Below are 24,146 nucleotides of genomic sequence, written 5' to 3'. Positions count from 1 at the left end.
CATTTCTCACAAAGTTTGTACAATCTCTCACAATGTTTGTACCCCCTCTTACAATGCTCGTACATAATCTCATAATGTTTGTACCATATCTCACAAAGTTCGCACCTAATATCACAAAGTTTCGTACAATATTTTCATAATGTTCGTACCATATTTCACAAAGTTCGTACCACATCTTACAAAGTTCGTATCCAGTATCACAAAGTTTCGTACAATTTTTTCACAAAGTTCGTACATTTTCTTACAAAGTTCGTACCATATATCACAAAGTGCGTATCATCTCTCACAATATTTGTACCATCTCTCACAATATTCGTACCCCTTCTTACTATGTTCGTACCCCCTCTCACAATGTCAGTACCCCATCTCACAATGTCAGTACCCCATCTCACAATGTCAGTACCCCATCTCACAATGTTCGTACCCTATCTCACAATGTTCGTACTTTATCTCACAATGTGTGTACTCTATCTCACAAAGTTCGTACCCCATCTTACAATGTTCGTATCATCTCTCACAATGTTTATACCCTCTCTCACGTTGTTTGTACCATCTTCTCACAATGTTCGTACTCAATCTCACATTGTTCGTACCACATCTTACATTGTTTTGTACAATTTCTTATAATGTTCGTATCATCTCTCACAATGTTTGTACCTTTTTTTTTACATTATTCGTACATTCTTATCACATTGTTTATGCCCTTTTTAACATGACATTTCCACCTACAAAATTTATATTTTGATTAAAAAAAAAAACAAATTTTACCTTTAATACTTGTTAGAAATTTGAGGCTAATCCAACCTATGGTAATCACTTTAGAGAGGGGGAGGGGGAGGGGGGGGGGGGGGGGGGGGGGGAGGGGGTGAATAGTGTGATGGTCTCTTTTCGCAAGTTTAAACTATGTGAATTTAAGAGACAATTATATGTAAGTATATGATAAGCAATATAAAGATAATTGCATATATATATATTAAAAAGTAGGGAAGAGAGAAACTTTTTGGCCTCCCTCAATCGGTCATCGACCGGACGAGCACAACCGGTAGACCGATTGAGCCATTTTTTGGTTCAACACCCAACCTTTTTCAACTTAAAACCTTTTAACACAAGTTTGAAAATCATTTAATACAAGGTTTTAGTTGAAAACATGAAATCATCCAATTCTTAAGATATTTAAAACAATATTACTGTTGAATGATTTTGGTGCATAAATAAAGAATAAAATGCATGAAAGTCCTAATGCACCAACAACCTTACAAAGAGATCTTATGAAGTTTTGGTTTTGATTTCATAACAAATGACTAAATAGTCTCAATTTGATTAATAATAACTCATAACAAAATTCAAAAATCTAAATGTTAAAAATCATTACATATTTAAATGTCCTTTAACACGACATCTCTACCTACAACATTTATATATATATATATATATATATATATATATATATGTAATCACTTCACATCCTTCATATAATGTCTTCCTCAAGACATAAAACTTCATCTTCAAATTTAATTTATGAACAAAAAAAAAAATGATATAAAAATATTACTAATAACAAAAGATTAAATTGTCTTAATTTGATTAATAATAAACTCATAAAAAATTCTAAAATTTAAATTTTATAAATCATTACATATTCATTATTTGACATAACATTTCTATTCTACAAAATTTATATTTAAATAAAAATATATCAAATATTACCTTTGACACTTGTAATCACTTGAAATCCTTCATTTTCTTCGTTAAATATAAATTTTAAATTTTCTCCCTTAAAAATTTTAAACATATATAATTTTCAAATTTGATTTATCAAAAATACATCCCACATATTTTGTAATGTCGTAGTTGAAATTATTTAATTTTCATATTAAATTAGTATTCTTCTTGTATATATATGAATAATGAGAATATAAGGATAGTTGTAAGAGTTAGGTAATTCATTTATAATGCGTGTTATTTTATTATTGGGGTAAAATGTGAGTAGGTACCAAAATAAAATAAAGAGTGGGTAACAAACCACAACCCTTGATTTACGGATTAAACGCTGGAAAACTCTGTTAAAAATATGTTTTTTAAAGAGTCGACCATTATCCCATGACTTCTTTTGTTTGTTGGGTCAATAATGGCAGCAAATTAATGACCCAAAGCAGCCTCAATTATTACTTAGTTCTTCCACGGAGATATTAGAAAATTATTGATTAAACGTCTGTAACCTTCAAGCCTAATATTCTCGATGTAAGATAAGCCATGACGTATTTTTTTAGAAGATAAATCCAGAAGAGTTTTAAGACCACAAATCATACTTGTTCTCTTTGTTTCTGCTGCGAATATGTATATATAGATTGAAGCATCGTGATCAAATCATCTTCTTCCTTTTGAACTCCATCCAACAATTTATATATAGAGGTGGGTGTCATTTCTTGTAATCCAACATCTCTATCTACAAACAAACACTTTCTCAGTCTTAGCTTTTCTTTGGTTCAATAATGGATTCAACTACTGCTGAAGTTGCATACAACTTTGCCCCATTTCTCCGGGTATACACAGATGGCCTTGTAGAGAGGTTGATCGGCACAGATGTAGTTCCACCGGCAATGAATTCGGAAACCGGGGTTTCCACCAAGGACGTTGTGATCGCACCTGAAACTGGCGTATCGGCACGTCTGTTCAAGCCGAACTCCGTCAACCCAGAGAAAAGGCTTCCTCTACTAGTTTACTTCCATGGCGGAGGCTTCTCCCTATGCTCCCCTTACTGCTCCATATACCATAATTACCTTACTTCTCTAGTCCTCGAAGCTGACATCATTGCAGTGTCTGTTGCCTACAGACTGGCCCCTGAAAACCCTGTCCCGGCAGCTTATGAAGATTCATGGGCTGCGCTTCAGTGGGTGGTTTCCCATTGTAATGGGCAAGGCTCCGAACCTTGGCTGAAAGACCACGCTGATTTTCAGCGAGTTTTTTTGGCGGGAGACAGTGCAGGGGGCAATATTTCACACAACTTGGCTGTACAAGCCGGGGTTGAAGGGCTGGGTGGTGTGAAGCTGCAAGGAATTTGTGTAGTTCATCCATATTTTGGGAGAAAATCAGAAGATGATGTTGGCAAGGTTGATGACAATGCCAGTGGTGGTCGACCGGACGTGAGGCCCGGTGTGGATAACTGGTGGCTTTATGCGTGTCCAACAACTAGTGGGTTCAATGACCCAAGGTACAATCCGGCGGCTGATGAGAGGTTATGGAGGCTAGGGTGCAGTAAGGTTCTGGTTTGTGTTGCAGAGAAGGATGCGCTGAGGGAAAGAGGGTGGTTTTATTATGAGACATTGGGTAAGAGTGGTTGGAGTGGAGAGGTGGAGATTATGGAGACAGAGGGGGAGGGGCATGTGTTTCATTTGTTCAAGCCTAGTTGTGGAAGGGCCGTGACCCTGATGAAAAGGATCGTCTCTTTCATCAATCAAGAATAAGTTCAGGTCATTGGAGCTTTAGAAGAGAGTTTGTAATTTCTCGATTAATAAGTCAGCCTTGTGCTGACTATGCCTTTTCATTTTATGAAAGTTTGATTGTTTTATTTGCCAATTTTGCCTTATATCTTTTGTAAGAACTGTTCCTCACCCCGTCTACCGCAATCTTATGGGGGTACACAACGTCCACGGAATTGTAAGATTGCGGGTCAAATAGACAAACACCTATATGAGGCCAAACAAACCCCACACCGAGGTCGGAGATCGGATTTGATACCATTTGTAATGGCTCGATTTCTAAGATCGACTCTGATACCATATTTCAACTGTGTAGATATTGTCTGCTTTGGACCCAAAATGACTCTCACGACTTTAAAATATATTTATAGAGTTACGAGAAATCCATACTTATATAGTGTCAAAAACTTTTCCCTCTATTTGATGTGGAATGTCACATCTCTATTCTATTTTTACATTTGGGTTACCAAATTTTGTGTTCTTGTTTCATACCATTGCAATTTTTAGGGCCATTTGAGGGCCCACAATTTGGAAATTTTAAAAGCTGGGGAAAATATACTTACTTTAACGACCTAAAGGGTCACCAAGTGACAAGTGATGATTAAGCACCAATACCCTTTTCAATTCGTTCACATTACGTCTCTACTTGCCTTAAACTTCCATTAAATTCTCCCCACTATATTTTAATGGAAAATATGTGGAAATTTGGATGCCACAAGCCCAATAAACTTGCTCTTCTCAAGCCATGCCAATCCATATTAAGGTCTTTGGGGGTCCACAACTAGGAGTGTTTAGAAAGGAAGAGAACATGTACCAATTGCCAATAAGACCGAACGATGGTGATGAGTCGATGGCTAGACACCAACAATATCCTTTTCCTTTTTCTCTGTTCTCACCGAACCCTTGGAAAATCGTTCATTGCCTCTCTCTATTCCAATATGAACACTCAGAAAATGAAAGGAAGGGGGAAATAATGACAATGGCTCTGTGGATCACATGGACTCGCAAATGAATTTAAACTTTGTGCTTTGGAAACCTGTTCTAAGGAATCTAGACGTGTTCTCACAATCCAGTCGTTTTCTGAAGCCCAGTTCTTGGCTCTCCAAAGACTAGTGTGTTATGAGTTAATTCAAGTAGGGTTGTTTAATGTAACTTGAAAGTTTCGGACCTTCCTTGATTTTTAAGGTAATTATTTTTTAATTATTAAAATTATTATTTTTATTTATTTTTAGCTTCCGACCTTCCTTGTTAGGCCCATGTTAGTTAGAAAATTTAGGACATGTGAAAGAATTATTACTAATATTTAATTAACATAATTTAAATATATAGCAAATTATAAAATGCCAAAATTTTCACACATTAATCTTTTTTTATACTAATATTTATATGTCAAGATTCAACTACCAACATACCAGACTTTTTCCCACAAGAACTCTACTTAAATTCTTATATCTGATCACTGATCCAACATACATAGTCTTCTCTCTATCTCTCTGTCTCAACCAGGCCATAAACTTTCGTTTTCTTCTTTTCTTCAAAAATGGATCCAAAAGCAACTGAAATAGCTCACGATTTTCCACCGTTTCTCCGAGCATACACAGATGGGCGGGTGGAGAGGTTTTTCGGCACCGACGTGGTTCCACCGTCGGTCGATTCTGAAACTGGGGTTTCCACCAAAGACGTTGCAAATTTGCAATTGCACCTGAAAGAGGCGTATCTGCGCGTATCTTCAAGCCAAACACCATCAATCCAGACCAGAAGCTCCCTCTGCTGATCTACTACCATGGCGGAGCCCTCTGCCTGGGCTCTCCCTACTGCACCACATACCACAACTACGTCACTTCTCTTGTCGCTGAAGCAAACATCATTGCAGTGTCTGTTGATTACAGACTGGCACCTGAACATCCCGTCCCCGTACCTCATGAAGATTCATGGGCTGCAACCCAGTGGGTGGTTTCCCATAGTCTCGGGCAAGGCCCTGAAGCCTGGCTGAATGATCATTCTGATTTCAAGCGAGTTTTTCTTGCCGGAGACAGCGCCGGAGCCAATATTGCCCACAACATGGCTGCAAGAGCTGGGGTTGAAGGATTGGGTGGTGTGAAGCTGTCAGGAATTTGTCTACTTCATCCATATTTCGGCCGCAGAGAAGCTGATTGTGATAGCCGCGGTGACGGTGACAGCCTCGTCGATAAGAAGCCAGGTGTGGATAACAGGTGGCTTTTCGTGTGTCCAACCTCGAGCGGGATAAACGACCCAATAATAAACCCGGCATCAGACCAGAATTTACGAAAATTAGGGTGCAGTAAGGTGCTGGTTTGTGTAGCAGAGAAGGATGGACTGAGAAAAAGGGGGTGGTTTTATTATGAGGTATTGGGTAAAAGTGGTTGGGGTGGGGCGTTGGAGATTGTGGAGACGGAAGGAGAAGATCATGTGTTTTTTTTGTTCAAGCCTGGTTGTGAGAAGGCTGTGGCTTTGATGAAAAGGCTGGCCTCTTTTATGAATCAAGACTAGGCTCAACGGTTTGTGTTGGGTGATGGCTACATCTTTTGGCCAAATGCGATATGGGGAAGAAGGCCCAAACTTGTATTTGGGATTGGCTAGTTTAATTGCCATTTCTTAATATGTATTTGGATAATTTTATCTACCTACTTATTATATCGACGCTTTTATGAATAATATGTATGCTCCTAACAAATTTCTATAGGAAAAAATGAGAAATTTTGGGGGGTTTCACATGGTAGACGCCTTATACATGTGGAGGAAACTTTTAGGAGATCACATACTATGGTCACCCTTGGAAATTCACCATCAATGAGTTTGAGAGTGATTTTGAAAAGTATTTATAATATTTTTAATATTTGAAAAATAAAAAATTTTAAATGTTAGAAAATTTAAAAATACTTCTATCAAACGCACTCCAACTAAGGAACAGTACCTTCATTCCTTGGTTTTTTCCTTTTATAACTCATCTTGCTGTAGCAGTATTTGGAATAGAAGAGAATCAATTAGTTACACAATGAATTAGTTACTGATTCCGAATAAACTAACTAAAATAACTAGTTCTTATCTTAGTTTCTTGGGTGAAGTTACTTGACTGCAGTAGATAGGGGATGATAGAGAATTTGATTTCAACATGGGTGGAGGCAGCCATATTCTAGAAAGATTTATGACCGATGGATTTGGTACTGGATAATTGATTCATTGTTTCGCCCCTCCCGGTCGGTGTCAAGCATATGACCATTTTTGCACAGCAAGGTTATGAAAATCCATGAGAAGTGACTGGATGTATTATATGTACCAATTGTCATTTAGCTAATAAGCCCGTGGATATTGAGGTTCTCCTAAAGATAGGAGGAATTCAGCATTTTTCTTTTGGAAAACACAGTATCGTTCAATTATTAAGGTTGCAATTCAACAAATTCATTTATTTTACTTTGTATCTGTTTGGTCTTTGAGAAAAGGACGGAAAAATTACATAGAAGTGCGCTACCACCAACCAACCAAAACTAATGGTTATTATATATGGCTCAGTGGGTACCTTTCCTCTGTGATATTAGTTACTGCAACAGCCAAAGTCATTGAGGTTGGTTATTTTATTCCACTCACCGTGTTTTAGGATTTTTTTTTAAGATTTAGATACCGATATTACCCTTCATTAATCACTCACGTTACACGATGAATGGATGAAAAAGTAAATATAAAACAATTAAAACGAGTGTAAAGTGGTTTTTTAATATTGTTTTGAAAAATTTTAAATTTAAACTGCCGTTTCACAGTAATTCTAAGAAACGTTTTTAAACTTTTAAATACTTTATAAAATTTGTATTATTTAAGTGTTAGAAATGGTAGAAACGTTTTCTAAAATCACTATCAAATGCACTGTTAATATATTGAGATTTTTATCCTAAGCAAATTATGTCAAAAAGGCTTTTTAGACTATGATGCAATTTTGTTAAGAAAATTAAATATCCTTTCCACATCACAAAACTCTTAAAAAAATTGTATTTCTCCTGGGTTCGTGAAGAAATTTGCATCCCTTTATACGTTGAGGCCTAGTCCATTGGCACACATGTGATGTTGTATCATGGGCATGAAGATCAATGTAGGCATTGAAAAGTAAGATTTAAAGATAACATGTATAAAATAAATTTATGTATTGTTATTTCAACGGTAGTGATTTTGTATTTTACGATATTTAATTTCGTGATTTTTATATTTGCATAATTTTTAGCAGACAATACAAGTTGTTTTAAGGTAAAAATTTCTATCTCGATTGGTTTCTCTTTCTATTTTTGAAATATTAAAAATATTAAAAATAATAATTTTAGGATAAAAAGAAGTGTTATTCATTCTATTTAGGCATTTCATAATCTAGATGTATGACTTTCTAAATCAATTTTTTTCTTGAAAATGTAATAATATTGGTTATCCATACTAATTACGCAAATGATGAAAAATATCATCCAAAAACTTAAAAAAAAAATGATACATTAAAAAATTGGAGAGGGCTCAAATTATGCTTAAAATTAATTGAAATAATGCAATTTCTTTTTCAACTTCAATTAACCATTGTATTGGTTTTCCTTTTTTCAATATTTCATCCACTCTTGTCCTAACAAAAATAATCAAATTTACAATAAAAATTAATAATACAATTTTCAAATACTAATTAACAATAGATACGTATTTTAAAATTTATTTTAAAAAAATCCAACTCCAAATAGTTATGATATTCTTTAAAAAGACTAATTACACTTACATTTTTCCTACCTTCTAATTTTTTTGATTTAATTTTTTTTTGTCACTTCTTATAGCATCAATATTGCTTAGGCATACTAATCATCCTTAGAAATGATGGAAGTTAGACACAAAAAAATTTGAAATTTAAAACACAAAAAAATTTCCTCACATTTTTGTACAATTCCCACATTTTGGTACTCTCCAAAATTCTCAAATTTTTTATTTTAAGATTTTTTTTTCCATCTCAGAAAGTTCGTACCATCTCTCATAAAGTTCGTACAATGTTCGTACCCCATCTCACAATGTTCGTACATCATTTCATAATATTCGTACCATATCTCACAAAGTTCGTATCCCATCTCACAAAGTTTCGTACAATCTCTCACAAAGTTTGTACCATATATCACAAAGTTCATACAATCTCTCATAAAGTTTGTACCACCCTCACAATGTTCGTACAATCTCTTACAATATTCGTACCCTTTCTTACAATATCAGTACCCCATCTCACAATGTCAGTACCCCATTTCACAATGTTCATACATCATCTCACAACGTGTGTACTCCATTTCACAAAGTTCGTACCCCATCTTACAAAGTTCGTACTCCATCTCACAAAGTTTGTATCACCTCTCACAATGTTGGTACCCCATCTGACAATGTTCGTATCATCTCTCACAATGTTTATACCCTCTCTCACATTGTTCGTACTATTTCTCACAATTTTTCGTACATCTTCTCACAATGTTCGTACCCAATCTCACATTGATCGTACAACTTCTCACATTATTTCGTACAATTTTTTACAATGTTCGTACCCCCTCTCACAATATTCGTATCATCTCTCACAATGTTTGTAGCTTTTTTTTTTACATTATTCGTACCTTCTTTTCATATTACTTGTTAGTCTTCTCACATTGTTTATACCCTCTTTAACATGACATTTCCACCTACAAAATTTATATTTAGATAAAAAAAAATCAAATTTTACCTTTAACACTTGTAATCAATTGGAATCCTTCGTATAATATCTTCCCAAGAGACAAAATTCTTGTTTTCTTCTTCAAGATATATTAAACTTCATCTTCAAATTTAATCTATGAATACACAAAATAATAACATAAAAAATATTGATGACGATTTTATAACAAATGACTAAATAGTCTCAATTTGATTAATAATAACTCATAAAAAAAATTCAAAAATCTAAATGTTAAAAATCATTACATATTTAAATGTCATTTCACACGACATTTCTACCTACAACATTTATATATATATATATATCAAATGTTACCTTTTAACACTTGTAATCACTTCACATCCTTCATATAATGTCTTCCTCAAGACATATAAAACTTCATCTTCAAATTTAATTTATGAACACAAAAAAAAATGATATAAAAATATTACTAATAACAAAAGATTAAATTATCTTAATTTGATTAATAATAAACTCATAAAAAATTCTAAAATTTAAATTTTATAAATCATTACATATTCATTATTTAACATAACATTTCTATCTACAAAATTTATATTTAAATAAAAATATATCAAATATTACCTTTGACACTTGTAATAACTTGAAATCCTTCATCTTCTTCATAGAATACAAATTTTAAATTTTCTCCCTTAAAAAGTTTCAAACATATATAATTTTTAAATTTGATTTATCAAAAATACATCTCATATATTTTGTAATGTGGTAGTTGAAACTATTTAATTTTCATATTAAATTAATATCCTTCTTATATATATGAATAATGAGAATATAAGGATAGTTGTAAGAGTTAGGTAATTTATTAAATTATAAAAAAAATTATAATATTTAGATATATATGAAATGCGGATTATTCTCAATCATTTTTTATAGGTTTAATAAGTATTTGTAAATTTTTTAATGACATGCACTTTACGCGTGTCATTTTATTATTGGGGTAAAGTGCGGTTAGGTACCCAAAATAAAATAAAGAGTGGGTAACAAACAACAGCCCTTGATTTACGGATTAAACGCTCGAAAACTGTGTTAAAAATATGTTTTTTAAAGAGCCGACCATCATCCCATGACTTCTTTCGTTTGTTGGGTTAATAATGGCAGCAAATGACCCAAAGCAGCCTCAATTATTACTTAGTTCTTCCACGGAGATATTAGAAAATTATTGATTAAAGGTCTGCAACCTTCAAGGCTAATATTCTCGATGTAAGATAAGCCATGACATATTTTTTTAAAAGATAAATCCAAAAGTGTTTTAAGACCACAAATCATACTTGTTCTCTTTGTTTCTGCTGCGAATATATATATACAGATTGAAGCATCGTGATCAAATCATCTTCTTCCTTTTGAACTCCATCCAACAATATATATATAGAGGTGGGTGTCATTTCTTGTAATCCAACATCTCTATCTACAAACAAACACTTTCTCAGTCTTAGCTTTTCTTTGGTTCAATAATGGATTCAACTACTGCTGAAGTTGCATACTACTTTGCCCCATTTCTCCGGGTATACACAGATGGCCTTGTAGAGAGGTTGCTCGGCACAGATGTAGTTCCACCGGCAATGAATTCGGAAACCGGGGTTTCCACCAAGGACGTTGTGATCGCACCTGAAACTGGCGTATCGGCACGTCTGTTCAAGCCGAACTCCGTTAACCCAGAGAAAAGGCTTCCTCTACTAGTTTACTTCCATGGCGGAGGCTTCTCCCTATGCTCCCCTTACTGCTCCATATACCATAATTACCTTACTTCTCTAGTCCTCGAAGCTGACATCATTGCAGTGTCTGTTGCCTACAGACTAGCCCCTGAAAACCCTGTCCCTGCAGCTTATGAAGATTCATGGGCTGCGCTTCAGTGGGTGGTTTCCCATTGTAATGGGCAAGGCTCCGAACCTTGGCTGAAAGACCACGCTGATTTTCAGCGAGTTTTTTTGGCTGGAGACAGTGCAGGAGGCAATATTTCACACAACTTGGCTGTACAAGCCGGGGTTGAAGGGCTGGGTGGTGTGAAGCTGCAAGGAATTTGTGTAGTTCATCCATATTTTGGGAGAAAATCAGAAGATGATGTTGGCAAGGTTGATGACAATGCCAGTGGTGGTCGACCGGACGTGAGGCCCGGTGTGGATAACAGGTGGCTTTATGTGTGTCCAACAACTAGTGGGTTCAATGACCCAAGGTACAATCCGGCGGCTGATGAGAGGTTATGGAGGCTAGGGTGCAGTAAGGTTCTGGTTTGTGTTGCAGAGAAGGATGCGCTGAGGGAAAGAGGGTGGTTTTATTATGAGACATTGGGTAAGAGTGGTTGGAGTGGAGAGGTGGAGATTATGGAGACAGAGGGGGAGGGGCATGTGTTTCATTTGTTCAAGCCTAGTTGTGAAAGGGCCGTGACCCTGATGAAAAGGATCGTCTCTTTCATCAATCATGAATAAGTTCAGGTCATTGGAGCTTTAGAAGAGAGTTTGTAATTTCCTGATGAAAAGGATCGTCTCTCTCATCAATCAAGAATAAGTTCAGGTCATTGGAGCTTTAGAAGAGAGTTTGTAATTTCTCAATTAATAAGTCAGCCTTGTGCTGGAGCTTTAGAAGAGAGTTTTTAATTTCTCAATTAATAAGTCAGCCTTGTGCTGACTATGCCTTTTCATTTTATGAAAGTTTTATTTGCCAATTCTGGCTTATATCTTTTTGTAAGAACTCGTTCCACACGGTGTAAATATTATTGTTTATTTACACCCCGTCTACCACAATCTTATGGGGGTAGACACAACAAAGTCCACGGAATTGTAAGATCAAATAGACGAACACCTGTATGGGGCCAAACAAACCTCACACTGAGATCGCCTTTTTATTTTATGAAAGTTTGATTGTTTTATTTGCCAATTTTGCCTTATATCTTTTGTAAGCACCCCGTCTACCGTAATCTTATGGGGGTAGACACAACGTCCACGAAATTGTAAGATTGCGAGTCAAATAGACGAACACCGAGGCCGGAGATGCTTTGTACCCAAAATGACTCACTACTTTAAAACATATCTATAGGGTTATGAGAAGTGCATGCTTATATAATGTAAAAAAATTTTCCATGTGGGATGTCACATCTCTATTCTATTTTTACATTTGGGTTACCAAATTTTGTGTTCTTGTTTCATACCATTGCAATTTTTAGGGCCATTTGAGGGCCCACAATTTGGAAATTTTAAAAGGTGGGGAAAATATACCTACTTTAACGACCTAAAGGGTCACCAAGTGACAAGTGACGATTAAGCACCAACACCCTTTTCAATTCGTTCACATTACGTCTCTACTTGCCTTAAACTTCCATTAAATTCTCCCCACTATATGTTAATGGAAAATATGTGGAAATTTGGATGCCACAAGCCCAATAAACTTGCTCTTCTCAAGCCATGCCAATCCATATTAAGGTCTTTGAGGGTCCACAACTAGGAGTGTTTAGAAAGGAAGAGAACATGTACCAATTGGCAATAAGACCGAACGATGGTGATGAGTCGATGGCTAGACACCAACAATATCCTTTTCCTTTTTCTCTGTTCTCACCGAATCCTTGGAAAATCGTTCAATGGCTCTCTCTATTCCAATATGAACACTCAGAAAATGAAAGGACGGGGGAAATAATGACAATGGCTCTGTGGATCACATGGACTCGCAAATGAATTTAAACTTTGTGCTCTGGAAACCTGTTCTAAGGAATCTAGACGTGTTCTCCACAATCCAGCCATTTTCTGAAGCCCAGTTCTTGGCTCTCCAAAGACTAGTGTGTTATGAGTTAATTCAAGTAGGGTTGTTTAATGTAACTTGAAAGTTTCGGACCTTCCTTGATTTTTAAGGTAATTATTTTTTAATTATTAAAATTATTATTTTTATTTATTTTTAGCTTCCGACCTTCCTTGTTAGGCCCATGTTAGTTAGAAAATTTAGGACATGTGAAAGAATTATTACTAATATTTAATTAACATAATTTAAATATATAGCAAATTATAAAATGCCAAAATTTTCACACATTAATTTTTTATACTAATATTTATATGGTCAAGATTCAACTACCAACATACCAGACTTTTTCCCACAAGAACTCTACTTAAATTCTTATATCTGATCACTGATCCAACATACATAGTCTTCTCTCTATCTCTCTGTCTCAACCAGGCCATAAACTTTCGTTTTCTTCTTTTCTTAAAAAATGGATCCAAAAGCAACTGAAATAGCTCACGATTTTCCACCGTTTCTCCGAGCATACACAGATGGGCGGGTGGAGAGGTTTTTCGGCACCGACGTGGTTCCACCGTCGGTCGATTCTGAAACTGGGGTTTCCACCAAAGACGTTGCAATTGCACCTGAAAGAGGCGTATCTGCGCGTATCTTCAAGCCAAACACCATCAATCCAGACCAGAAGCTCCCTCTGCTGATCTACTACCATGGCGGAGCCCTCTGCCTGGGCTCTCCCTACTGCACCATATACCACAACTACGTCACTTCTCTTGTCGCTGAAGCAAACATCATTGCAGTGTCTGTTGATTACAGACTGGCACCTGAACATCCCGTCCCCGTACCTCATGAAGATTCATGGGCTGCAACCCAGTGGGTGGTTTCCCATAGTCTTGGGCAAGGCCCTGAAGCCTGGCTGAATGATCATTCTGATTTCAAGCGAGTTTTTCTTGCCGGAGACAGCGGCGGAGCCAATATTGCCCACAACATGGCTGCAAGAGCTGGGGTTGAAGGATTGGGTGGTGTGAAGCTGTCAGGAATTTGTCTACTTCATCCATATTTCGGCCGGAGAGAAGCTGATTGTGATAGCCGTGGTGACGGTGACAGCCTCGTCGATAAGAAGCCAGGTGTGGATAACAGGTGGCTTTTTGTGTGTCCAACCACGAGCGGGATAAACGACCCAATAATAAACCCGGCAGCAGACCAGAATTTACGAAAATTAGGGTGCAGTAAGGTGCTGGTTTGTGTAGCAGAGAAGGATGGACTGAGAAAAAGGGGGTGGTTTTATTATGAGGTATTGGGTAAAAGTGGTTGGGGTGGGGCGTTGGAGATTGTGGAGACGGAAGGAGAAGATCATGTGTTTTTTTTGTTCAAGCCTGGTTGTGAGAAGGCTGTGGCTTTGATGAAAAGGCTGGCCTCTTTTATGAATCAAGACTAGGCTCTACGGTTTGTGTTGGGTGATGACTACATCTTTTGGCCAAATGCGATATGGGGAAGAAGGCCCAAACTTGTATTTGGGATTGGCTGGTTTAATTACCATTTCTTAATATGTATTTGGATAATTTTATCTACCTACTTATTATATCGACGCTTTTATGAATAATATGTATGCTCCTAACAAATTTCTATAGGAAAAAATGAGAAATTTTGGGGGGTTTCACATGGTAGACGCCTTATACACATGTGGAGGAAACTTTTAGGAGACCACATGTTATGGTCACCCTTGAAAATTCACTATGAAAGAGTTTGGGAGTGATTTTGAAAAATATTTATAATATTTATAATATTTAAAAAATAAAAAATTTCAAATATTAAAAAAATTAAAAATAATTCTATCAAAGGCAGTCTAATTAAGCAACGGTACCTTCATTCTTTGGTTTTTTCCTTTTATAACTCATCTTGCTGCTCCTAAAGATTTAATGAATTCAGCATTCTTCTTTTGGAAAACACAGTATCTTTCAATTATCAAGGTTGCAATTCAACAAATTCATTTATTTTACTTCGTATCTGTTTGATCATTGAGAAAAGGACAGAAAATTACATAGAAGTGCACTACCACCAACCGACCAAAACTAATGGAAATTGACCATTTTTTCAGCCCTCATGGGAAATTACATTATTATGGCTCAGTGGGTACCTTTCCTCTGGTGATATTAGTTAGTGCAACAGCCAAAGTCATTTAGGTTGGTAATTTTATTCCACTCACCGTGTTTTAGGAGTTTTTTTTTTTAGATTTAGATACCGATATTACCCTTCATTAATCACTCACATTACATGATAAATGGATGAAAAAGTAAATATAAACCAATTAAAAAGAGTGTAAAGTGTTTTTTAAATATTGTTTTGAAAAATTTTAAATTTAAATTCTCATTTGACAATAATTCTAAGAAGCGTTTTCAAACTTTTAAACACTTTAAAATTTGTATTATTTAAGTATTAAAAATAATAGAAACGTTTTCTAAAATCGTTATCAATCGCACTATTAAAATATTGAGATTTTTATCCTAAGTAAATTATGCCAAAAAGACTTTTTAGACTATGATGCAATTTTGTTAAGAAAATTAAATATCCTTTCCACATCACAAAACTCTTAAAAAAAATTGTATTTCTCATTTCCTGGGTTCGTGAAGAAATTTGCATCCCTTCATATGCTGAGGTCTAGTCCATTGGCACACATGTGATGTTGTATCATGGGCATGAAGATCAATGTAGGCATTGAAAAGTAAGATTTAAAGATAACATGTATAAAATAAATTTATGTATTGTTATTTCAACGGTAGTGAATTTGTATTTTACTTGATATTTAATTTCGTGATTTTTATATCTGCATAATTTTTAGTAGACAATACAAGTTGTTTTAAGGTAAAAATTTCTATCTCGATTGATTTCTCTTTCTATTTTTGAAATATTAAAAATAATAATTTTAGGATAAAAAGAAGTGTTATTCATTCTATTTAGGCATTTCATAATCTAGATGTATGAATTTCTAAATCAAATTTTATTCTTAAAAATAATTGAGAACCATTTCTAAGGAGCCTCATATCTATCCTTAATTCCACACATAAAAGGGTATCGTTTGACTAGGATATTCGAGTTAATTACCATATTGTGACTTCACTAGATTAATTAAATTCATATGTGATCATATATAATTGTTAACAATTTTAAAGAGAAATCATTTTTGATTTTTAATTTTTAATTTTTTTTTCAAATACTAACTTAATTCTTATAAGAAAATAGGAATTAAAATTCTATTATATAGATTTGATACCCATTGAATTTGCAATCTTGATTCTTAGAAGAAGTGCATGGTTAAAAATAAGTCATTTAATGATATATATATGATATTGTGGCATGCACAAATGATAAAAGAAAATATAAAAGAATAAAATTAATTAGAGTACAAAATAATGTAACATACATTAATTAGTATAAAAATAAAGAGATAAAAATTAATGTAAATAAATCTCAATTATTTATTATTTCAATTACGTAAGGTTTTTGCATGCATGATATAAGAGATGGAAAAACAAGTAACGATGATCAAGAACATGAAACCACGAGAGCATGAGAGACATCAACAAACAACCAGAATCACAATAGCTATGATCAATTGAAATTCTGGGGATTCAAGAACAAAGCCATTCGTTTGCGCATAGCCACGGCCTTTTCACAGGTGGGTTTGAAGATATGAAAAACATGGTCCTCTGCTTCAGCCTCCGTCAAGTCCACAACACCATCCCACCCAGACTTTCCCAACGTCTCATAGTAAAACCACCCTCTATCCCTCAACATATCCTTTTCAGCCAGAAAAATCAGAACCTTTTGGCAGCCCAAGCTCCTCAGTTGCGGATCAGTCGCCGGATTTATCAGGGGGTCGTCGCACCCACTCGTCGTCGGACACACGAAATGCCACAGAGTATCCACGCGAGCCTTCTTCTGCAGGTCGTTCATCTCTGAGCCTATTGGGTCTTTGCCCCAGAAATATGGATGAACCAGAATGATTCCTGAGACCTTGACGCCACCCAGTTCGTTGACTCGAGTCCCGGCTCGTATGGCCATGTTGTGGGCGAGGTTTGCTCCGGCATCGTCGCCGGCGAGGAAGAGGTGGTTGAAATCGGCGTGGTCGTTGAGCCAAGGCTCTAGGCCTTGGCTGTTAGAGTGGGAAACGACCCATTTAAATGCAGTCCAGCAATCGTCGTAGGCAACAGGGAGAGGGTCTTCCGGGGCTCTTCTGTAATTGACGGAGACGGCGACGACGTTACCTTCGGCGACGAGGGAGTCCAGATAGTTGTGATATGTGGGAGAAGAGGAGGTTTCGATGCAGAAACCTCCGCCGTGGAAGTAGATTAAAAGGGGTAGCTTCTGAGATGGGTAAGTGATTTTAGGGATGTAAAGCCTGGCGGAGATGCCAGTTTCTGGTTCAATCACGATGTCTTTGGAGTGGACGCCGTTCTCGACATTGAGAGAAGGCGGAACGGTGTCGTTTCCCAGGAACCTCTCTACTCTACCATCCTTGAAAACTCGGAGAAAAGGTGGGAAATTGAAGGTCAGTTCAGAATTGTCGCTTGAATCCATTGAAGAAAAAACAATAAGCTGACCCTAAAAATGATGGCGTTTTCTTCTTATTTATACATAATTTTGAGCTATGAAACTGAAAAGGGAGGTAACTTTGATCGGTGGATGCAATTTTTAAAGCGATAAATGCGTTTTGTCGTGCATTTGGATGGTTGGAAATTATATGCACTCTCAGCTAGCCTCATTTTTTTTTCCCTTTTAATATTTAAACAAGGTTAAGTGAAGAGAGAAATTAAAGATGGACGTGTAACACAAATTACCCTCTAATCCTCAAAATTCAAACATGGGATTTCCTTTCTCTTTCCACAATCCAAACCACCTTGTCTATCTTCCTCTTTTGTCACTCATTCTCCCTTGCACTTATCCATTTCAACGCAAATAATCAATTCAAAACCTATAGATTTTTACTTAGTAAAAACAAAAAGGAAAAAACAAAATTGTTAAGTTAACATTTCATGTTTTCTTACTTTTATTTTAATTAATTAATTTATTTGATGATTCAAAAACTTAGGTGATGTTTGTTTTTTTTTTACTTAATTCTAAATAGAATCTTAATGTTTAATAGTATTAAATATTAGATTATTTGTTTTTGTAGTATTTTATTTCTATTAAGTATTAAAAAATAAGGAAAACCCAATATGTTATTTTTTTTATTTAAAAAAAATTACATATTTTAGTTTTTTATATTTAGTAAAAAGTTTATGATAAATTATAAAAAAGTAGAAAAATAGACGACCTAAATTCTAAAAACAAATTATTTTCAACAAAAAACCAAAAAAAGATCACCACCTTAACTTGTAAAACCACATTCAATCAAGTTTTAATGTATCTTCTTGGGAGCTATACATGCTTTGAAAATATTAATATAACATCTAGGATTTCAATTTTCAACATATTGAGCTAGTTGTAGCCTCTTGTGTGAATGGGAAGAGATATGGCCAACAAACAAGCAAGTTAACCCTTCGGTAAATATACATCTAGATACAAGTAAAATATTATACTACTAGACTCATGAAAGTGCTAAAATAAAATTATATATATGTACAAAATATAATAGAAAGAGATGCCAAAACGAAGTTAATAATCAAGAGCTGAAAGCATGAGATAGATCCAAAGAAATCGACAAAGAACAAACGACAAGATCACAATAGCTACGAATTGCACTGAGCCATATTCAAGAACATAGCCATTTGTTTGAGCATGGCCACAGCCTTGTCGCAAGTGGGGTTGAAGAGATGAAACACATGGTCCTCTCCCTCAGCCTCCATCACCTCCACAACACCACTCCACCCACTCTTCCCCAACGTCTCATGATAAAACCACCCTCTATCCCTTAACGTATCCTTCTCAGCCACAAAAACAAGTACTCTTTGGCAACCTAAGCTGGCCAGTTTCGGATCAGTCGCGGGATTTATCAGCGGGTCGTCGCACCCACTCGTCGTCGGACACACGAAAAGCCATAGAGAATCCACGAGACCCTTCTTCTGCAGGTCTTTCACCTCTGCGCCAACTGGGTCTTTGCCCCAGAAATATGGGTGAATCAGAATAATTCCTGAGACCTTCACGCTGCCCAATTCGTGGCCTCGAGTCCCGGCGCGTATGGCCATGTTGTGGGAGAGATTTGCCCCAGCACTATCGCCGGCGAAGAAGAGGCGGTCGAGATCGGCGTAGTCATTGAGCCACGGCTCTGGGCCTTGGCTGTTGGAATGGGAAACTAGCCACTTGACTGCGGCCCAGCAATCGTCGTAGGCAACCGGGAGAGGATGCTCCGGGGCTCTTCTGTACTCGATGGAGACGGCGACGACGTTGGCTTCAGCAACGAGGGAGTCCAGATAGTTGTGATATGTAGGAGAAGAGAACGTTTCGATGCAGAAAGCTCCTCCATGGAAGTAGACTAAAAGAGGGAGTTTCTGAGATTGGTCGTTGATTTTAGGGATGTAAAGCCTAGCGGAAACGCCAGTTTCTGGATCAATCACGATATCCTTGGAGTTGACGCCGGTTTCAATATTGAGAGAGGGCGGAACGGAGTCGGTTCCCACGAACCTCTCTACTTTCCCGTCCTTGAAAACTCGGAGAAAGGGTGGGAAATTGAAGGAAAGTTCAGGATTCGTGTTTGAATCCATCGAAGAATAAAAGAAAGAACAGATAGGCCTAAAGATAGTGGCCTTTTCTTCTGGTTTATATATATAACTTTGAGAGCTATGCAGATGGGAAAGAGATGAAGTTTGACTGGTGAATGGATTCTTAAAGCGATAAATGCGCTTCGTTGTATATGTGTTTGGATGGTTAGAAAATCTTACAAGGAAGCGGCCTGGCCCCCACCCCATGTTATTATTCTTCCTTATAAATTTGTTATTTTGATCATATTTCGGTGATAATACAAATTATGGGTCAACTAAATCGATCAAAAGAATATTCCTTCTGAAATAGGAGAAGAAAAATTATTAAGTTTTTGACAGAAAGCAACTCCCTAAACATCCCATGTGGATGACAAGTACTCGTGATTTTGTCTATTAGCGGAGCCAACCGAGGCTCAGGGGGGACACATGGCCCCCTAAAAAAATAAATCATAATAATTTCCCATTTTTACCCCCCTTAAAACAATTCTATTATTTATGCACTTCTAGAGTACATTCCCAGCTTTCCCACTGATTTTGTAACATGGTAAATTAAATAGATAGTTGGCCGGTATAAATATCATTGATAAATGGGTTGTTCTTTGGTACCCACTCACATTTGACCCAATAATAAAATGACATGTATAAAGCACATGTTATTAAAAAGTTTATAAAAACTTATCAAATCGGTGAAAATGACCTATTGATGAGAAATAATCATATGCATTTTATACACATCTAAATATTATAATTTTTTTTATAATTTATTATTAAATATAAATTATAATTTGTTATTTAATACTGTATCTAAAAAAAGAAAATCCTACCAACTATCCTTATGCTCTCATTATTCATATATACAAAAAGATACTAATTTAATATGAAAATTAAATAGTTTCAACTATCATATTACAAAATATGTAATATGTGTTTTGATAAATCAAATTTAAAGATCAAGTTTGAAACTCTTTAAGGGAGAAAATTTAAAATTTGTATTATATAAAGAAAATGAAGGATTTCAAGTGATTACAAGTATTAAAGGTAATATTTGATATTTTTTTTATTTAAATATACATTTTGTAGGTAGAAATGTGATGTTAAATAACGAATATGTAATGATTTATAAAATTTAAAATTTAGAATTTTTTATGAGTTTATTATTAAATTTTGTTATCAAATTGTTATTAATATTTTTATATCATTTTTTTGTGTATTCATAGATTAAATTTGAAGATGAAGTTTTACATGTCTTGAAGAAGACATTATATGAAGGATGTTAAGTGATTATAAGTGTTAAAAGGTAACATTTGATATATATATTTTTTTCATTTAAATATAATTGTTGTAGGTTTAAATGACATTTAAATATATAATGATTTATAACATTTAGATTTTTGAATTTTTTTATGAGTTATTATTAATCAAATTGAGACCATTTAGTCATTTGTTATGAAATTGTCATTAATATTTTTATATTATTATTTTGTGTATTCGTAGATATAATTTGAAGATGAAGTTTTATATATCTTGAAGAAGGAAAACAATGTGAGAGGGGTATGAAAATTGTGAGAGATGGTACGAACAATGTGAGATGGGGTACGAACTTTGTGAGATAGGGTATAGATTTTGTGAGAAATGATATGAACTTTGTGAGAGATAATACAAACTTTGTAAGAGATGGTACGAACTTTATGAGATATGGTACGAACTTTGTGAGATGTGGTATGAACTTTATGAGAGAGTATACGAACTTTGTGAGAGGGTGTACGAACTTTGTGAGATGATGTATGAATTTTGTGAGAGATGGTACAAATTTTGTGATAGATTGTACAGACTACTTGAGAGAGAGGATACAAACTTTGTGAGATGGGGTACAAACTTTGTGATATGGGGTATGAATTTTGTGAGATGGTACGAACTTTGTGAGTGATAATACAAACTTTGTGAGAGAGAGTATGAACTTTTTGAGATGGGGTACAAACTTTGTGAGAGATGGTATGAACTTTTTGAAATGTGGTACGAACTTTGTAAGATATAGTACAAACTTTGTGAGTGAGAGTACGAACTTTGTGATATGATACAAACTTTGTGAGAGAGAATACAAACTTTACGAGAATTGATACAAACTTTGTGAAAAGGAGTACAAACTTTGTGATATAGGGTACGAACTTTGTAAGAGATGGTATAAACTTTGTAAAAGAGAGTATGAACTTTGTGAGATGAACTATGAACATTGTGAGATATGATGCAAACTTTGTGAGAAGGGGTACAAAACTTTTATACTTTTTGTGCAAGATTTTCTACTTTTTAGATAAAAATTTCTAATTTTTTTAAAAATAAATTTATCTAATATTTGAGTTTCAAATTATTTTATAAATAATTAGAATTATTAATAAATCCAATATATTAAATTCCCAATAATTTTTTTATTTAAAATATAGTTATGTGTAAAAATGAATGAATAAATTTATTCAGGATGAATTTGGTATGCGACTTTTTAATATCAATTTTAACAATTTTAAGTTTCATGACTTTCTAATATTAATTGCACCGATTTTGTATTTCAAATTATTTTTTAAAAATTAATAAATTCTATATATTAAGTGTTGATTATTTTGAAATTTATTTGTATAAAGAAAAAAATTATAGAAGTCAAAGAAAAAAAATGTGTGTAATTAAAAAAAATAAAAGAATCGTATTTGAATATTTTCTGTAGTAGTTGATGGAAAGAATGAAAAAAAGAAAGAGATTGTTTTTTATTTTTTTACTGGCCTGGGAATTTCCCCACAATCCCAACTTGTTAAAACCCCCACACCACCAGCAAAACCAGATCAAACTCCCATCTCTGCAAGCATCCCATATTTTTTTTCCACAATGTGTTTCCTTCCCTCATTTTCCCACATCAGAGGTTTCCCAAGAAAACCCAGCCCGCAAAACCCCTAAAACAGCAAGAACATGCAGCTACAAAGTACACAGATCCAGATCAACTCACCCAAAACCCACACTCGAGGAAAAAAGAGAAAATACCCATCAACAAAAAAGAACAAACAAACAAAAAATCACCAAAACGCCTCAACATTATCCAAGAACAGCACACAAAACCATAGGGAAGAGGCCATACTAGTTTCAGAGAAAAACAGCACTCTTATCACAAGTTTACCGACAACCTGTAGCTTATTTCTTTTTTTTTTTTAAAAAAAATACATAACCCAGTTGGACGGTTCGGATTGAACCACCAACATCCAATGGCCAAGAATATTTTTTCGGTAGTTACCGAAGTGGTACCGTATAATTTTCCTAAAAGAAAAGGAAAATGAAGTAGTGACACTGATGTGGATGTAACACTAAAGCAATTGATATGACGTGTACCTAAATAATCAATGCACTGTTTGTGGTCAGAAAAACTGACGTACATGCTGACGTTTCGTAAATACAACCGATTTTTTTTTTTTTTTTTGAAAACCGGCCCAATTTTGAAACTATTGCAAATTTGACTGCCCAGTTTTTGCACAATCCGGACCAGAAGCCCAGTAACAAAATTAATCCGCTCCAGCCGTCCAAAAACAGTGATTCATAGATATTTCCATTTTTGCCGTTAAGAACCAAACAAACCCTCACGTTAAGGTTGGAAAGCCCCCATATCCTATGAAATTCTAGGGCGATTAAGGGCTACAATGGTACATACACAGCCCATCAATTGACCTTGATTTTGTTTTTTCATAAGAAAAAATCTCAATAGGGTCTTATGAAAACTCTCCATACATGACTCTTCCCTATTCATTCCAGAGATGTAGGACCAAGTCTACCCTTTGGGACTAGCATCTTTGCCGACATACTTCGATTAGACTTTGATACCACTTGCACAAAAGAGTTAATAATAGAACATTCATATCTAGGGTTTTTAATGGAAAAACATTGTTCTACTTTTTTTTATTTATATTTTTTAAATTCAATTATATATTAACACTCAAGTCTAATTGTTTAAATATAAAGATCTAAATTAATTTGCTCGGCCCATAAAATTTTTTCCAATAACTTAAACCCAATCTAAAATTAAAATCCAATTATATTTAAATAGTCCATCTTTTAAATAATTAAATTACTAATTTACATAAACTTTGGGTTAAAGTGCTAGATCTTTGTTAACCTCTCCAAGATAGGTTGAGGTTTTTTTCTAAAGAAAAAATCAATTTAAAAATTGCAAAAACCATGGGAGAGCTTGGTTGAAATGGTTCAGAATTTCAGAATTATATAGTGTTTATTTTTTTACTTAATTCTAAATAGTACCTTAATACTTAATAGTATTAAATATTAGGTTATTTGTTTTTATAATATTTTATTTATATTAAGTATTAAAAAGTAAAGAAAAAATAATATATTATTTTTTTATATTTAAAAAAAATTATGTATTTTGATTTTTTCTATTTAATAAAAAATTTATAATAAATCATGAAAAAAATAGAAAAACAAACAACCTAAATTCTAAAAACAAATTGTTTTCACTAAAAAGTCAAA

At 34.7% G+C, this 24,146-nt stretch overlaps 5 protein-coding genes across 5 annotated transcripts; 3 read left to right on the top strand and 2 right to left on the bottom strand.

The window, feature by feature from the left end:
- Window positions 1–2,172: 2,172 nt before the first annotated feature.
- On the top strand, window positions 2,173–6,254 carry LOC100247056 (uncharacterized). The gene is given in 3 exon segments (XM_019218261.2): window positions 2,173–3,462; window positions 4,994–5,169; window positions 5,172–6,254. Coding segments are annotated over 3 exon segments (1,965 nt in total). The 5' UTR covers window positions 2,173–2,492; the 3' UTR covers window positions 5,991–6,254.
- A 4,178-nt stretch (window positions 6,255–10,432) lies between these two features.
- Window positions 10,433–12,053, top strand: LOC100257314 (probable carboxylesterase 2). Its single transcript, XM_010649467.3, has one exon. The coding sequence runs from the start codon at window positions 10,674–10,676 to the stop codon at window positions 11,643–11,645; it is 972 nt and encodes a 323-aa protein (XP_010647769.1). The 5' UTR covers window positions 10,433–10,673; the 3' UTR covers window positions 11,646–12,053.
- A 1,175-nt stretch (window positions 12,054–13,228) lies between these two features.
- Window positions 13,229–14,596, top strand: LOC100262425 (probable carboxylesterase 12). The gene has a single exon (XM_002285035.5). It carries the CDS (start codon window positions 13,412–13,414, stop codon window positions 14,372–14,374), a length of 963 nt encoding a protein of 320 aa, XP_002285071.1. The 5' UTR covers window positions 13,229–13,411; the 3' UTR covers window positions 14,375–14,596.
- Window positions 14,597–16,388: 1,792 nt separating this feature from the next.
- On the bottom strand, window positions 16,389–17,656 carry LOC100267581 (probable carboxylesterase 2). Its single transcript, XM_002285031.4, has one exon. The coding sequence runs from the start codon at window positions 17,512–17,514 to the stop codon at window positions 16,546–16,548; it is 969 nt and encodes a 322-aa protein (XP_002285067.1). The 5' UTR covers window positions 17,515–17,656; the 3' UTR covers window positions 16,389–16,545.
- An 876-nt stretch (window positions 17,657–18,532) lies between these two features.
- On the bottom strand, window positions 18,533–19,922 carry LOC100245277 (probable carboxylesterase 2). The gene has a single exon (XM_002285028.5). The coding sequence runs from the start codon at window positions 19,839–19,841 to the stop codon at window positions 18,666–18,668; it is 1,176 nt and encodes a 391-aa protein (XP_002285064.2). The 5' UTR covers window positions 19,842–19,922; the 3' UTR covers window positions 18,533–18,665.
- Between the last annotated feature and the right edge of the window lie 4,224 nt (window positions 19,923–24,146).

Source organism: Vitis vinifera, chromosome 3, assembly GCF_030704535.1.
Source record: "Vitis vinifera cultivar Pinot Noir 40024 chromosome 3, ASM3070453v1".
Lineage (NCBI taxonomy): Eukaryota > Viridiplantae > Streptophyta > Magnoliopsida > Vitales > Vitaceae > Vitis > Vitis vinifera.
The sequence above is the reverse complement of the archived record's forward strand: the minus strand, read 5'-3'. Positions and strand labels throughout refer to the sequence as shown.

What these genes read in the sequence shown, in the direction of transcription:
- LOC100257314 (XM_010649467.3), top strand. Translation starts at nt 10,674, where the DNA reads ATGGATTCAACTACTGCTGAAGTTGCATACTACTTTGCCCCATTTCTC.
- LOC100267581 (XM_002285031.4), bottom strand. Translation starts at nt 17,514, where the DNA reads ATGGATTCAAGCGACAATTCTGAACTGACCTTCAATTTCCCACCTTTT.
- LOC100245277 (XM_002285028.5), bottom strand. Translation starts at nt 19,841, where the DNA reads ATGGGGTGGGGGCCAGGCCGCTTCCTTGTAAGATTTTCTAACCATCCA.
- LOC100262425 (XM_002285035.5), top strand. Translation starts at nt 13,412, where the DNA reads ATGGATCCAAAAGCAACTGAAATAGCTCACGATTTTCCACCGTTTCTC.